The 13,525-nt window shown below is 40.8% G+C and overlaps 1 protein-coding gene across 1 annotated transcript in view; it reads left to right on the top strand.

Moving 5' to 3' along the window:
• The window catches only part of CDK15 (cyclin dependent kinase 15), a 118,966-nt gene that overhangs the window by 56,002 nt on the left and 49,439 nt on the right, over window positions 1-13,525 (top strand). The window contains exons 12-13 of the mRNA XM_073807393.1: window positions 5,896-6,019; window positions 7,620-7,740. Of these exons, the coding sequence (XP_073663494.1) occupies window positions 5,896-6,019; window positions 7,620-7,740 (245 nt within the window). The remainder of the gene's footprint in view (window positions 1-5,895; window positions 6,020-7,619; window positions 7,741-13,525) is intronic.

The raw sequence follows: 13,525 nt of genomic DNA, 5'->3' as shown, positions 1-13,525 counted from the left end.
TTTAATAAGCCAGACCTTTAAAGTTGCAATGCATTTCAAGAGGCTGGAATAGGGGAAGATGTTAGAGGAAGAAGGAATGTTTTCAGCAAAGGTACAGAGCAGGGAAATAGAGGATGCATTCAAGGAAGAGGACCCCAGAGCCATAGATTGTTAGTGTTGAAGGGACCACAGTGTTTTTCACTCTTCAGGTTCTGACCCACTAGTGGGCTGTGAAATCAGTTGGTGATTAGCAACCAGCATTTAAAAAAATGAAATGGAATGGATGAGAAAAGAATAGAAAATATTATGGTATATTACATTTAGTAAGAATAAGTATTATTTTGTGCAACTTTTTTTCCATTTGAAGCTGTGCTTCTATCTATGTATGAATGTGAAAACTGGAAACATATATATTTCTTAGTGGGGGGTGCAATAAAAAAAAAAAAAGGCTTCAAAACACTGGGTTGGTCTAACTTTCTTTTTCTGAAGAATTAGAATCCAAGGTTTGAAAGGACAAATGTTTTGCCTGAAGTTGTAGAACCAGCTTTTGCCATTGCTAAAAAGGATTCTTGGTTAAGATTCTTTTCTACCAGTGCCATACTGCATCTCTGGTCCTGTTGGCCTGAAATAGAGACTATCTTAGTGAAATGGAGTATATTAGTCCGGAGAAATAGATTGGGTAGGTGGCTGAGAGCCTTACTTTCTAAGATGTGGACTTTATCCCTTAGACAGTAGAGTCATTAAAGGGGTTTGATTGAAAAAGAATGACACGATCAGGAGGAAATGTATGTAATTGTGGTCTGTGGGATGGATTAAAGAAAGGAGACTAGAGTCAGGGATTCCAGTTAGGAGTTTATTTATGTGGGCTAGCCTAGTGCCTCTCAAGCTTCAGTGAGCAGATGAATGACCTGGGGATCTGATTCAGTTAGTCTAGGGTGAAGCCTGAGCTTTGCATTTCTAGCATACTCCAAGGTGATACAGATGCTGCTGGCGGAGGACCAAACTTTGAGTTAGCAAATTTCTAGGTAAGAAGTGATAAATTATGGTAGTGAAGGTACAAATAGAAAGGAATGTGAAAAACAAAAACAAGAGTTCAGCCAGGACATGGTGACTAACTGGGCTTGTGGAGGGAAAGGGTGAGGTCAAACATGACTGATTTGGGGTGTGATTTACCTGGAGAATTATAGCTCTATTAACAGAAATAAAAGAAGTCGACTTAGAGAGAAGGCAGAAGAGTCCTGTTTTAGACATGCTGAGCTTCTCATTGAGGTGGGATAGCCAGAGGAAATGAGCAGCAGGCAACTGAAGAGGAGACTGGTTCTCAGGAGGAAGGTGTCTGCTAGAGATGTAGATTTGAGCGTAACTGATGCATGGAGTTTGTAGTTAAAGACGAGAGAGTGGATAATCAAAAGAGCAAACACAAAGAGAAAAGAACCGATGTTAGAACTTTTGCTTTTGGGGGTGAGAAGAGGAACAGGACAGCAAGGGGCAGAGGGAAGCAGCTTTTAGGAATATAGAAGATCCAGAAAAATGCATTTTTATGGAAGTCAAGGCAAGAGACAGTTTCAAGGAGGGCATGGTTGAGAGTGTCACAAAGTTGAAAATCATATTTGATAGCAATGACTTTGTGGGTTTGTGAGGGGTACACTAATAAATAGAGGAATTTATTAGGGGTATATGGAAGCACAAAGGAAGAAGTTATCCAATCAAAGCAGATAGGACTAGGAATGTGTTCCCCACAGTAGAGGCAGCAGTGAAAATGCTGGGATGCCAGGGAGGGTATGGTATATTCCAAGAACTGAAGATAACTTAGGAGTTAAGCCTGGATTAGAATGAACAGAGTTGAGGGTGGTTAGAGCTGAGACTTGAAAGGTAAGTAGGAGCCAGAGCATGAAGGGCCCAGCTATGTCATGCTATTCCATATGAGGAGCCATTCAATCATTTTAATAGGAGGTTATAAATTTAGATTTCCTTTTTGTAGAGCTCATTCTGATGACACTGTGGTGAATAGATTGGAAGGTGAGCAATACTGTTTTTTTTGAAATGTTATGGTCCCCTGACCTCACTCTTCCCTTGTTTTCTCTCTACTCCCACCCCATACTCTCATTTCCTCCAGTCATTCTCTAAATGCTGGTGTCCATTAGGGTTCCAACCTTGACAGTGAGGCTAATGAGGACAACAGTGGTGCAGATGTGAATTGATGGTGGAGGAAACTGGATATATGTGCAATTAATTACTTGGCCAGAATTAATGGGAGATGGAAGAGTCAGCAATCCTTTTTCTAACTTTAAGTAATTAGGTGGATGATAGTGCCATTCACTGAAACAGAGAAATAGGAAAATCGATTTTGGAGGGATACAGTGAGTTAAGTTTTGGCATATTGAGCTTGAGGTGATTATGGGATGTCCAGGTGAACTTCAGACTATAGGGGTCTAACAGTTCAGGAAAGAGATCTGAGGTGGAGCTAAAGACTTTTAAGTAATCAGAATACAGTTGTTAATTGAAGCAATGTTAGTGGATAAGATGGCTAAGGGAGCATGTAAAGTGATAATAGAAGGTCAAGGATGGAACCCTAAGGAATATCAATATATTAGACATCAGTAGAGAAAGTGGAACCTATAAAAAGAACAGTCAGAGAAGTAGGAGAAAAATTAAGAGATTGTGGTACCAAAGTGGGGAGAGAGCTTCAGGAAGGAAGACGGTCAATAAAGCCAGATGCTGCAACGAGAAGGAGTGAAAGGTATCCATTGGATTTTTGTAGCAAAAGACATTGGTGACCACAGTAAAAACATTATGAATAAAGTGATTGTAGCAGAAGCCATTTTGTAGGGGGATGAATTTCACATTTCAGAGGAAAAACAATTCCATATGATGGCAAGGCCCAGTGTGTGACCATGGGGAGTGAGGGGCTAAAGTGTGTTGGAGAAGCAGATCGTCGGAGTGTGGAGGGTGACTGGACATGTCCACATGGGCACTGATGTTAGGGAAGCAACAGCTGGGATCCGGGTGCCCAAGTCTAGAGTGAATGATGGAGAACGGTGGGGGGTCGTGTGGATGACAGTGAGAAGAGGGATAGAGGAAGATGTGGCTCAATGGCATGAAAGTCCAAACAACAAGGGTTTTTACTTGAGGGTGGAGAAGCAATGGTTTTGAAGTGGTATTGGGAAGTCACCCAGTACCCCACCTCGCAGTAATCAAAGGTATGAGCAAGTTGTAGAAGAACTAACATCCACTTGAGAATGCTGTAGGGAATCAGTGAACTCAAGGTCTAATTTAAGCCAAAGGAGACAGAAGGAAGTTCATCAGAGGGTGGGTTTTAGGAAGTTTTAAAACCAGGATTGAGGAGTGAAAAGTGAACAGTGAAAAGGTTTGGGGGAGAGAGGGGCGATGGATGCTGGGTTAAATGAGAGGAAGCAGAGAGCAGTATGGAGATGAGCTTTAGAGACGAAAAAGGAATAGTCAGAGAGGCTTATATTTTTAGTGACCACAGAAGACAGGATGGGAATCATAGTGAGATTAGCCTGTGTCAGATTTCTAATAGAACAAATCCCAGGAATTCCCTCGTGAGTGGAAGGACTCGGGCTTCCCTGGAAGAGTTGGCTGACTGATCTGATTGTGTTTTTGTGGGACTCCTAGCCCAGAAGGTACTAGCCCAATGGAATTATTTTGTTCCCAAGAGCCTCATTGTGTTGGAAACAGGACTAACCCCTGGGCTATGGGAAACCCCTCTGGAAAGAGTCACGATGTGGATGGTGACTGAGCAAACACCATCAGATTGGGTCGTATTACTGGTGAAGTTTTGCCAGTGGGAAAGGAGGAATACAGGTTGTAAGGGATTAAAGAGTAAGTGGGTGGTGAGGTTACTCAGCACACACTGCAGTTTTGACAAGTGTGGCTATGAAATCCCATACCTTAAGACTGCAGTGTTTTGCCATTTACAAATGCTTGTAGACATGCGGAGCCAGGGAGGAAAGGAGCTAAAGAGCAAGAAGGTGAGCGGCAGGTGTGTGACTAATCAGTGAGACAGTCTATACTTGGGACGTGAAAGGAATTTCAGGCTGGCCCACTATGAAGCTCTGTCTCTGACTCAGCTAGCCAATTCTCTCCTTCCCTGTCAGGTTTTAATTTTCTAACTTTTCTCTGGTTTCTCCGGATGGTGTCATGGTGTCAGGCAGGTCTGAATTTGAGACCTGGCCCTGACTCTTTTTAGACATGTTTTTAATGTTTCCCTGAGCCTTATTTTTCTTATATATAAATCGAGGACAAGCGTATCTTCCTCACAGGGTTGTTTTGAGGATTACAAAAGGTCCTGGGTATTCAGTACATGTTTTTTCCCCTCCCTTCCTTCTGTCTCTGTCCCTTGCTGGTCACCATCTCTCTGTCTTCTGTCTCTCACCTGTCTTCATCTCCCTCTTTCCTTACTACTATCACACTGAAAAACATATGTTTAAGCACCTACTATGGCATTTTATCTTTTACCTGGAATTTAAGTTGGTCCTTTTTATTGTCTTTTCCATGAACATTTATGTTTATAACCGATCGGAGGGTTGAAATGTCGTTATGGGATTTTCGTGCTTTGGCAGCTGAGTGATGTGATGAGCGGTAAAATGAATAATACAGTGTGTGTGTTTGAAGCACCAGGAAGAGAAAGAATTGGGATGAGAAAGACTCATAGAACCAGTGAACATTGGAAGTAGGAGCCTCAAGAAAATGTTAACATTCTTAAACGGCTTGGGGACCCTGATATGGGAACTGCATGGAGCCCATGCAGCCACAGCTGTGCAGTGGGAGGTAAACTCCCCAGGATCCTGCTTTGGTCAGACCATGGCACTCATCAACTTGATTCCAACGTGTCCAAGTCATTGTTAGGTCATTGCAGGTTCGAGCATCTCTGAAGTTCCTAGTTTCCAAGATGTGATGGAAAAAGTGGATTTATCTGCGTGGCTCTGCATCTACTATTTTGCCCGTGTCCCAGGAATGCGGGGGCTGGCCTTGTCTTTTCAAAACTGCCAGAACATGTTCTCAGTTGGCATAGGTCTTTGTAAACACTAATGTTGGTGTTTGAATTCTCAGTTGCCAGTGGCACTGGAAAATAGCAAAAGACACTTGGAATACTAGCATTCTTTTTTTTTCTTTCCTTAAGCTTGTGTTTTGGTGGGAACCTAATAATGTCTTTCGTTTCTCTGCCTTGTAACCACAAGCAACATTTTAAAATTTAGGCCTAGAATGTATTTTTCCTTTTGTTACCCCCCACCCCCTTTTTTCTTCTCTATACTATTTATTCCTTATTCTCTTTTGATTTTTTTTTTTTGGTCTAATTTATTTTGGTATCTTTTCCCTCTGAATCTCTACTGTATATTTCCCTTGTTTTCACTTTGAACTTAATACTTTAAAAATTCGTTTAAAAAGATAATGGTTCCTTTATTTCCTAATTCCATCTAAGGATATATTTCCCAGTCTGGTCTCCCTGTGTTCTGTTTTTAAAAGGGTTTTATATCAGAGAGCCTGGAAAACTTAAGCAGTTGTAAATGTTAGAATATCATTTCCAGGTCAACTTTGATCTTATATGCCAAGTTCATCAGTGGGGAAAAAATTAAATCTTTCACATCTAAATCAATAACTAGTGTTCCAACGGAAACTTCAAAGTTTCACTTTAGATTTTTAAGGAAAGGTAATTCCTTCAGTGTCAAAGAAATGAGATGTCAGGAAAAGCCAGAATCCCTTTGTTTGGGACATGGTCTACTTACTTGACTTTCCTTGTCCTTCTTTTCCTGTTCGAATGCAAAATCTTCCATTTTTTTTCGTCTCTCAAGAGACCCTTTTACTATATTCTTTCAGATGACTGTTTTTGATTTAGAGGAGAAATCAACACATAGTGGCTCAAATCTGCTTAGATAAGGTGTTCATTCCTTCCAGCTTTTCATGTTTCAACTTTTGCGGGGCCTGGCGTACATCCACCACCAACACGTTCTCCACAGGGACCTGAAACCTCAGAACTTACTCATCAGTCACCTGGGAGAACTCAAAGTGGCTGATTTTGGTAAGTCGCCTCCCGAGTCTCTTCCTGGGCTATGAACAATGATGCTTTTGTGTGCACATGTTTAAAGCATCAACTAGGGCTGGCTTTTGAAAAGTGGGAACCGGGGAACATGATGCTTTGTCAGGATTTCAAACAACCATATAGGAAGATTGAGGCAAGAAATAGGACGAGATTGGTAACTTCTTAGGGTTCCATCAAGCCTCAGTCTAATCAGATCCTAAAACTTGGTTACCCCTACTACCTCACTGCCATTTTTGATGTAAAGACTTTTGTAGAGTGAACGTACTTGGTAGGTTTACCTAAATCTAGGTGGATGTACAAATTCCATCAGACTAGATCAAAGTTATCCCAGGATGACATGATAAAGAGGTTAAGCCCAGATTGTAGGATGGACTCCTTCTGGAATGGAGGCTCCAGGACACCTGTTCCTGCTCACCTATGTATCTATATAGTGGGACTGTATGGGTACCTGAGGCTTTTATTCTCATCAAAGTGATGCAGATTTCCCCTGAGTATCACTGTGTCTTTCCATTTTAGCACGTATCACAGTTTATAATTATACATATATACACACATATATACTTCTGTGATGATTCTGTCTCCTCCACTAGACTATAAGCATTATGAGGGCAGCCTGGATCCGTTTTTGCTTATCATTATATCCCTAGTGCCTGGCACCATAGCAGTTGCTTAATAAATTTTTGTTGAAAAACTGGTTCTGTATAAGCTGAGGAACCACTCTTCTCTGTTTGGCAGATGTCAAATGATGCTACTACAGCTGCAGTAAGCCTTTAACAGACACTCATTTATCAAATTCCCCACAACAGTGAACTCATCTATTCAGGTTTTTTTCTAGCTGTAGATCACATGATCCAGTGAGATAAATAGCTAACTGATGAAAGTACTCTCATTTTGTAGAGGAGCACTTGAGAATGATCCAGCTAAGGTCCTGCCAAATAAGTAATGTGGATCAACAGCCCTCACCCTGTATCTACTAAACTGGGAATTCCTGGACTGCAGAAATGGAGGGTGGCCCTAGTAGTAGTGAATCGATTTTCCATTGCTGTTACAGAAAGCCCAAATTACAGAGGTGTATACATGCTCGAAGCTTCACGTTCTCTCATGTAACAGTCTGACCTAAGCAGTCAGAGCTCTGTAGTGGCCCCATGGTGTATTGGTCCACTCTCCTTCTGTCATGAGGCCCCACCACCCCTAGGTATTGCCCCACGGCCTATTTCAAGATGGCAGCCACTACAGCCTGGAGGAAGGAGAAAAGAGACCAACACTTAACCCCTCCATGAAGTTCACACATCACTTCTATTCATATCAAATAGGCAAAAATTTAGTTGCCTTGCTACACTTAGCTGCCAGGAAGCCCACATCTAGCTGCAAAGTAGGCCAAATTTTGAGAAATTCATTTGATGAAGAGGTACGTAAGAATCAAGATAGTTGAGTAGCTCTATTAAAAGCACCAAAGTTTGTGTATTATTTTTTAAATGTTGTTTACCCTGCCAATTATACTCTCCTTGGCAGACTGTATCACTGTGGCTCTCCAGAAGGTCTCAGGACAGTGAGTTCTATGCTTTCCCCCTTCGGTCAGGTCTTGCTCGGGCCAAGTCCATTCCCAGCCAGACATACTCTTCAGAAGTTGTGACTCTCTGGTACCGCCCTCCTGATGCCTTGCTGGGAGCCACTGAATATTCCTCTGAACTGGACATATGGTAAGAGCTAGTGCCAAGAAAATGTGAGTCATCCTACCCGTGAAGGTTGTTTTATTACCTGTATTACATTTTAGATAATCATTCTAATAATGACAATCACATTTGTATACAGAAATATAAAGTACTTTCAAATATATATCTCATTTGATTTTTACAATGCCCCTCCTTCTAGCTCTTCTCTTCAATCCTTTGTCTTCTCCCTTGTCCTCAGGGAAACATACATATACTCCCAAACCCCCCCCCCCCCACACACCTGTCTGCACATGCCCAAACACCGTTCAGAGCCTGGTGAAAAAACCATAAATACCAAGACTCGGTAGACCTGATTTTCATGCCAATATTTCTAATCAGTTACTCTGCATTACGTTATCTTCAAAAAAGCCATGTATCCTCTTTGTGTCTATGCTTCTTTGTTTTTAAAATAAGGGTAATAAACTCTCCCCATGAGGGGTTAAGGGGGACTGTAGTGCAAATGCAAGAACCCTATAGCGGCTATCAAGTAGAGCCACACTGTTGGAGAGGCTCTTGGATCAACTGGGTGCAGTGGTGAGAATGGGCTCTCAGCCACTCATCATCCTGGAGCAGTGGTGTTATGTAATCTGGCTCTGATCCCTGGAAATATCCCAGTCATCTGTGTGGTAAATTTGTAGTCACAGCCACCTCCTCAAAGGTAACAAAATGTATGGGCTTCCTTCAACTCCTTAGATGGTCTTATATAAATAGAAGGCCCTGTTTAAAAAAAAAAAGCAACACTAAAAGGCTACACTAAGCTTTTGAATTTCCCAAAGAATTGAGAAAAGTTGAAGAGAATTTCCTCCAGTGTATCTGGAGCCATTGATTTCCTGATACCCAGTCGCACTTCTTGAAATATCACCTGCTAGTCAAACCCCCCTGAAACTGTCAGCTCTCACTGCTCTGCACTGTCACTTCAAAGGCCTTCAGCAGGCTCTGGCTTTCTCAGCTCTTAATGATCACTTCCTAGTTGTGCTTCACAGACAGTGAAACTTCTTCTCGTCACTTTTAAACTTTGTTTTATTATAGAACATTTAAAACATTCAAAATATATAAATATGTATATCAGTGATTCTTAACCAGGATCAATTTTGCTTCCCAGGGACCCTTGCAGTGTTTGGAGACATTTATTGTCACAGCTGGGTGGTGGTGGGGTGCTCCTGGCATCTAGTGGGTAGAGGCCAAGGATGCTACCAAATATCTTATAATGCACAGGACAGCCCCCTATGACAAAGATGTAACCAGCCCAAAATGTCAATTGTGTCAAGATTGAGAAAACTGATGTAGATTAAAAGCATAGTAAAGTGAACTCCATGAGCCCACTACCCGATGTAACAACCAGAAACATCATCAGTACTGTCACATCCACTCGTGTCCCTTTCCCATCAGCCTGCCCCTCCACCAGAGGGGCTTCTACCCTGAATTTTTTTCCTTGTCGTCATTCCCTTACCCTTTTAAAAAATAATATTTCTACATTTTTATATATTTTAAAAATATTATTTTATTTTACTTGCTTTTGAGTTTTTATAAAAATGATATTACATTGTTTTTAGTCTTTTGTGACTTGTTTTTTCTTTAACTCAGTGTGTTTCTGAGATTCATCCGTGTTGATCTATGTGGCTACACTTTATTTTCTGTTGATGAACATTTCAGTTATTTAGTTTGCCTTTTGTTTTATTTCTTCTTGCTATTTTGAATATACTTGGTACTTATATTTAAGGATATGTCTAGAGTACTTACTTAAGAGTAGATTTGCTGTGTCACAGGGTATATGAATGTTCAACTTCATGAAATAGTGTCAAATTGTTCTCCAAGTGGTTGTAACAATTTATGCACCAGCAGTGTATCATAGTCCCTTACCCACATCCACACTAACTTCATAAAATCAGATTTCTTAATTTTTGCTAAGTTAGTGGGTAGAATGGTAGCATGTTGTGATCAAATTTGCATTTCCCTAATTACTAATGAGGCTGGATGTCTTTTCATGGATTATTTTCCATTTGTGTTTTTTCTCCTATGAAATACCTCTGTGTGTCTTTTGTTTATTTTCTTTTGGTCTCTATGTCTCTGTGTCTCTCCTTTTCTCTCCCTTCCTCCCTTTCTTTCTTTATTGATTTATAGGAGTTCTTATACTCTGGATACTAATCTTTTTTCAGTTATGAATGCTACAAGCAGGCTCCCCAGTTCATGTTGTCTTTTTAAACAAAAGTTCTTAATTTTAATACTGCTGACTTTATCAGTCTTTTCCTTTATGGTTAGCCCTTTTATTTCTTGTTTTAAAAAATCCTTCCCTCCTTGAGGTCAAAATGATATCCAGTACATTCTTTTAAAAGTTGTAGGGCTTCCCTGGTGGTGCAGTGGTTGAGAGTCCGCCTGCCGATGTAGGGGACACGGGTTCGTGCCCCGGTCCGGGAAGATCCCGCATGCCGCAGAGCAGCTAGGCCCGTGAGCCATGGCCACTGATCCTGCGCAACCGGAGCCTGCGCTCTGCAACGGGAAAGGCCACAACAGTGAGAGGCCCACGTACCGATAAAAAAAAAAAAAGTTGTAAAATTTTTCCTTTCACTTTAAATCCTTAATACATTGGAAATTGACTTTTTCTATGCTAACCCAGTGGTCTCACCCTAATTTCTTCAGCAATCTGCATGCCAAATCTCTCATATATCAGGTTTCTATAAATGCATAGGTCTGTTTTGAGCTCTCTACTCTGTTCTACTGGGGTCAGTTTATCTGTCCCTGTACCAACATCCTAATGTATTAATTTCTATAGCATTATAATAATACTTGATATCTGCTAGGATAAGTCTCACCACTTACTTCATCTTCCTCCTCAGGAGTATCTTGCCTGTTTTTCCCGTTTGATTCTCCATATAAATTTTACACTCAGTCTTTAAAGTTTCATGAAAAACCCTAGTGGGATTTTCATTGGAATTGCATTGAAATTATAGAACACTTTGAGGATAATTAACACCTTTGTAATATCCTCTTCCAATGTTTAAACACGGTATAATTCTCCATCTGTTTAGCTCATTTTTAATGCCGTTTAGTAAAGTTTTATAATTTCCTCTCTAAGCTCTTATATATCTAGAGCAAAGGTCCTTCCTTGTAAGTCTGTTTCTGTTGTTTATTGTTCCTTTTGTTTCTTCCATATGGTATCTTTTTTCCATGTGTGTTTTCTTGTTTTTGCCAATGATATGCTAATTATCCTTGGAATTTTATTTGTGGGATTTTTTTTTTTTTGAGGGCTCGGATGAAGTGTGGTCTCTCAGAGAGGATTCGCATTTGATTCTTCTAGGTACATTTTTTAAAAAAGAAATATATTATTGTATTTTACATAAGTGTTGGTCTGCTACTCAGATATTGCTTTCTTAATGCCATTCCCTACTGAAAAGAACTAGGCCTTTTTGGAGAAGTAGCCAATACTGAGGCTGGGTCAGGGAAAGTATAAGATGAGCTGGGAACATCTTGTTAAGCCAGAACATTTTTTAGCAAAGTGACCAAAAAATGATGGGAATATGTAAAAAAATGTGGGAAGCAGCTTGAAGAGACTCCCACTGGCCAAAGCTGGTACCTTCTGAGCATCCTAATAGTGAGAGTAATGTAATGTATTATACCACTGAATAACATACGAATACATAAGTCCATACTGAAGGTAAACAGATAGATGGAGGGATGGATGGATCAACAGCTAGATAGGAAGGGAAGCTCCTTTATACAGTAGAATGCCAAATAATAACTGGAAAAGAAATGACAGAATTAGAAAATCACTATTTTGCAATATAGTAGTAATTGGTTCAAACAAGAAGCATCATAGCTAAACTAGAGGGGAAGATTTGATGAGGAATAAAATATTTATTTACATAGTTTCAAAGTACCTCTCTACAAACTACTTATTAATTACAAAAGAAAAAAATAGTAACTATATTAGAGAGGCTTGGCAGACATCACCTTAATCAAGTGATTAGAGTTAGTATTGTTGATAATGGCACTGACTGACATCGTGTGCCCCCTAAAAGGACACACTGGAGAGACAGTATCATATACGTGGTTCTCCTGCAGAAAAAGAGCATAACCTGAGTCACATCATGAGGCAGCATCAGATCAACTCAGTCTAAGGAACATTCTACGATGTAACTAGACTGTACGCTTTAAAAGCGTTGTAGGGAAGGAAGAAGTTTCCTCTGTCCTCTGAGGTTCAATGGATGGGTCTGTGAAATAAACTGACAAAAGACAGATTAACAGGAGAAAAGCACACACATTTTATTTTATGTTAAAAGTTTTATGTGACACAGGGGAAGTGACTTCATGGAAAGAAGAGACAATCCCCAAAGAAACAGCTAGCCTTGGAGGCTTTTATACCATTCTTACAAAGGACAATACACTTGTAGAGAAGTAACAAGACAAAGGAAAGGGGTTTCTTTTATTATTATTATTTTATTTATTTGGCTGCGTCAGGTCTTAGTTGCAGCACACAGGATCTTCACTGCGGCATGGCATGAGGGCTCTTCGTTGCGGTGCACGGGCTTCTCTCTAGTTGCAGCTCACGGACTCCAGATAGCATGGGCTCAGTAGTTGCAGTGTGTGGGCTCTCTAGTTGTGGCACGTGGGCTCTAGAGTGTGTGGGCTCAGTTACCCCCTGGCATGTGGGATCTTAATTTCCTGATCAGGGCACGAACCCATGTCCTCTGCATTGGAAGGCAGATTCTTAACCACTGGACCACCAGGGAAGTCCCGGAAAGGGGTTTCTGGACTCTTTAGGGGTGGTAATTGTGGAAGGTGAATATGTATCTGGAGCACCCTGGTGGTAGATAAGGGTTACTTAGCAAGGTTTGCTTACATAGATTCTTCTTGGTGCCATCTCTACATGTGTTGATAAGGTTATTCTCCCCTCCTGGGATGGGAATGGGGGAATCTTCATAAGGGGGTTTTATGCCCTCCTTTCAGGCAGCTAGGGAGAGGCAAAGAGCTCATCCGGTGTTTGCTTTTTCTCAGTTGCCTTCAGCTCATAACAGTTCTTATGGCAGGGTGGCATATTTTGGGGTGACATTTTCCGTTCCCCTACAGAGTCAAGGTTTTAAAAACCAAAGAAAAGCTGAGGAAATGTTCCAGACTAAAAAGAGATATGCCAACAAAGCACAATGCATGGTCCTAATTGGAGGCTGGGGGAGATGGAGCTAAAGAACACTACTGGGACAATCAGTGGGATTTAAATATGGACTGTAGATTAGATAGTACTATTGGGATTGATGTTCAATTTCCTGATTTTGATAATTGCACTGTTGTTATGTAAGAGAATGCTTTTGTACTTAGAAAATACATGTGGAAGTATTTAAGGGTGAAGAGTCATTGTATCTGCAACTTACTCTCCACTGCTTCAGAAAAAATAAATGATAGATAGATAGATAGATAATATGATAAAACCAAAGAGGCAAAATATTGGCAATTGGTGAATCTATTTGAAGGATATAAAAGAGTTCTTTCAGGCTTCCCTGGTGGCGCAGTGGTTGAGAGTCCGCCTGCCGATGCAGGGGACACGGGTTCGTGCCCTGGTCTGTAAGATCCCATGTGGCGCGGAGCAGCTGGGCCCGTGAGCCATGGCCGCTGAGCCTGCACATCTGGAGCCTGTGCTCCGCAATGGGAGAGGCCACAACAGTGAGAGGCCCGCATACCGCAAAAAAAAAAAAAAAAAATAGAGTTCTTTCTACTGTTCTTGCAACTTTAAATTTTTTCAAAATTAAAGGTTAGCAAAAAATTGAGAAAAACCTGGTGTTTC

Source organism: Tursiops truncatus, chromosome 7, assembly GCF_011762595.2.
Source record: "Tursiops truncatus isolate mTurTru1 chromosome 7, mTurTru1.mat.Y, whole genome shotgun sequence".
Lineage (NCBI taxonomy): Eukaryota > Metazoa > Chordata > Mammalia > Artiodactyla > Delphinidae > Tursiops > Tursiops truncatus.
The sequence above is the reverse complement of the archived record's forward strand: the minus strand, read 5'-3'. Positions and strand labels throughout refer to the sequence as shown.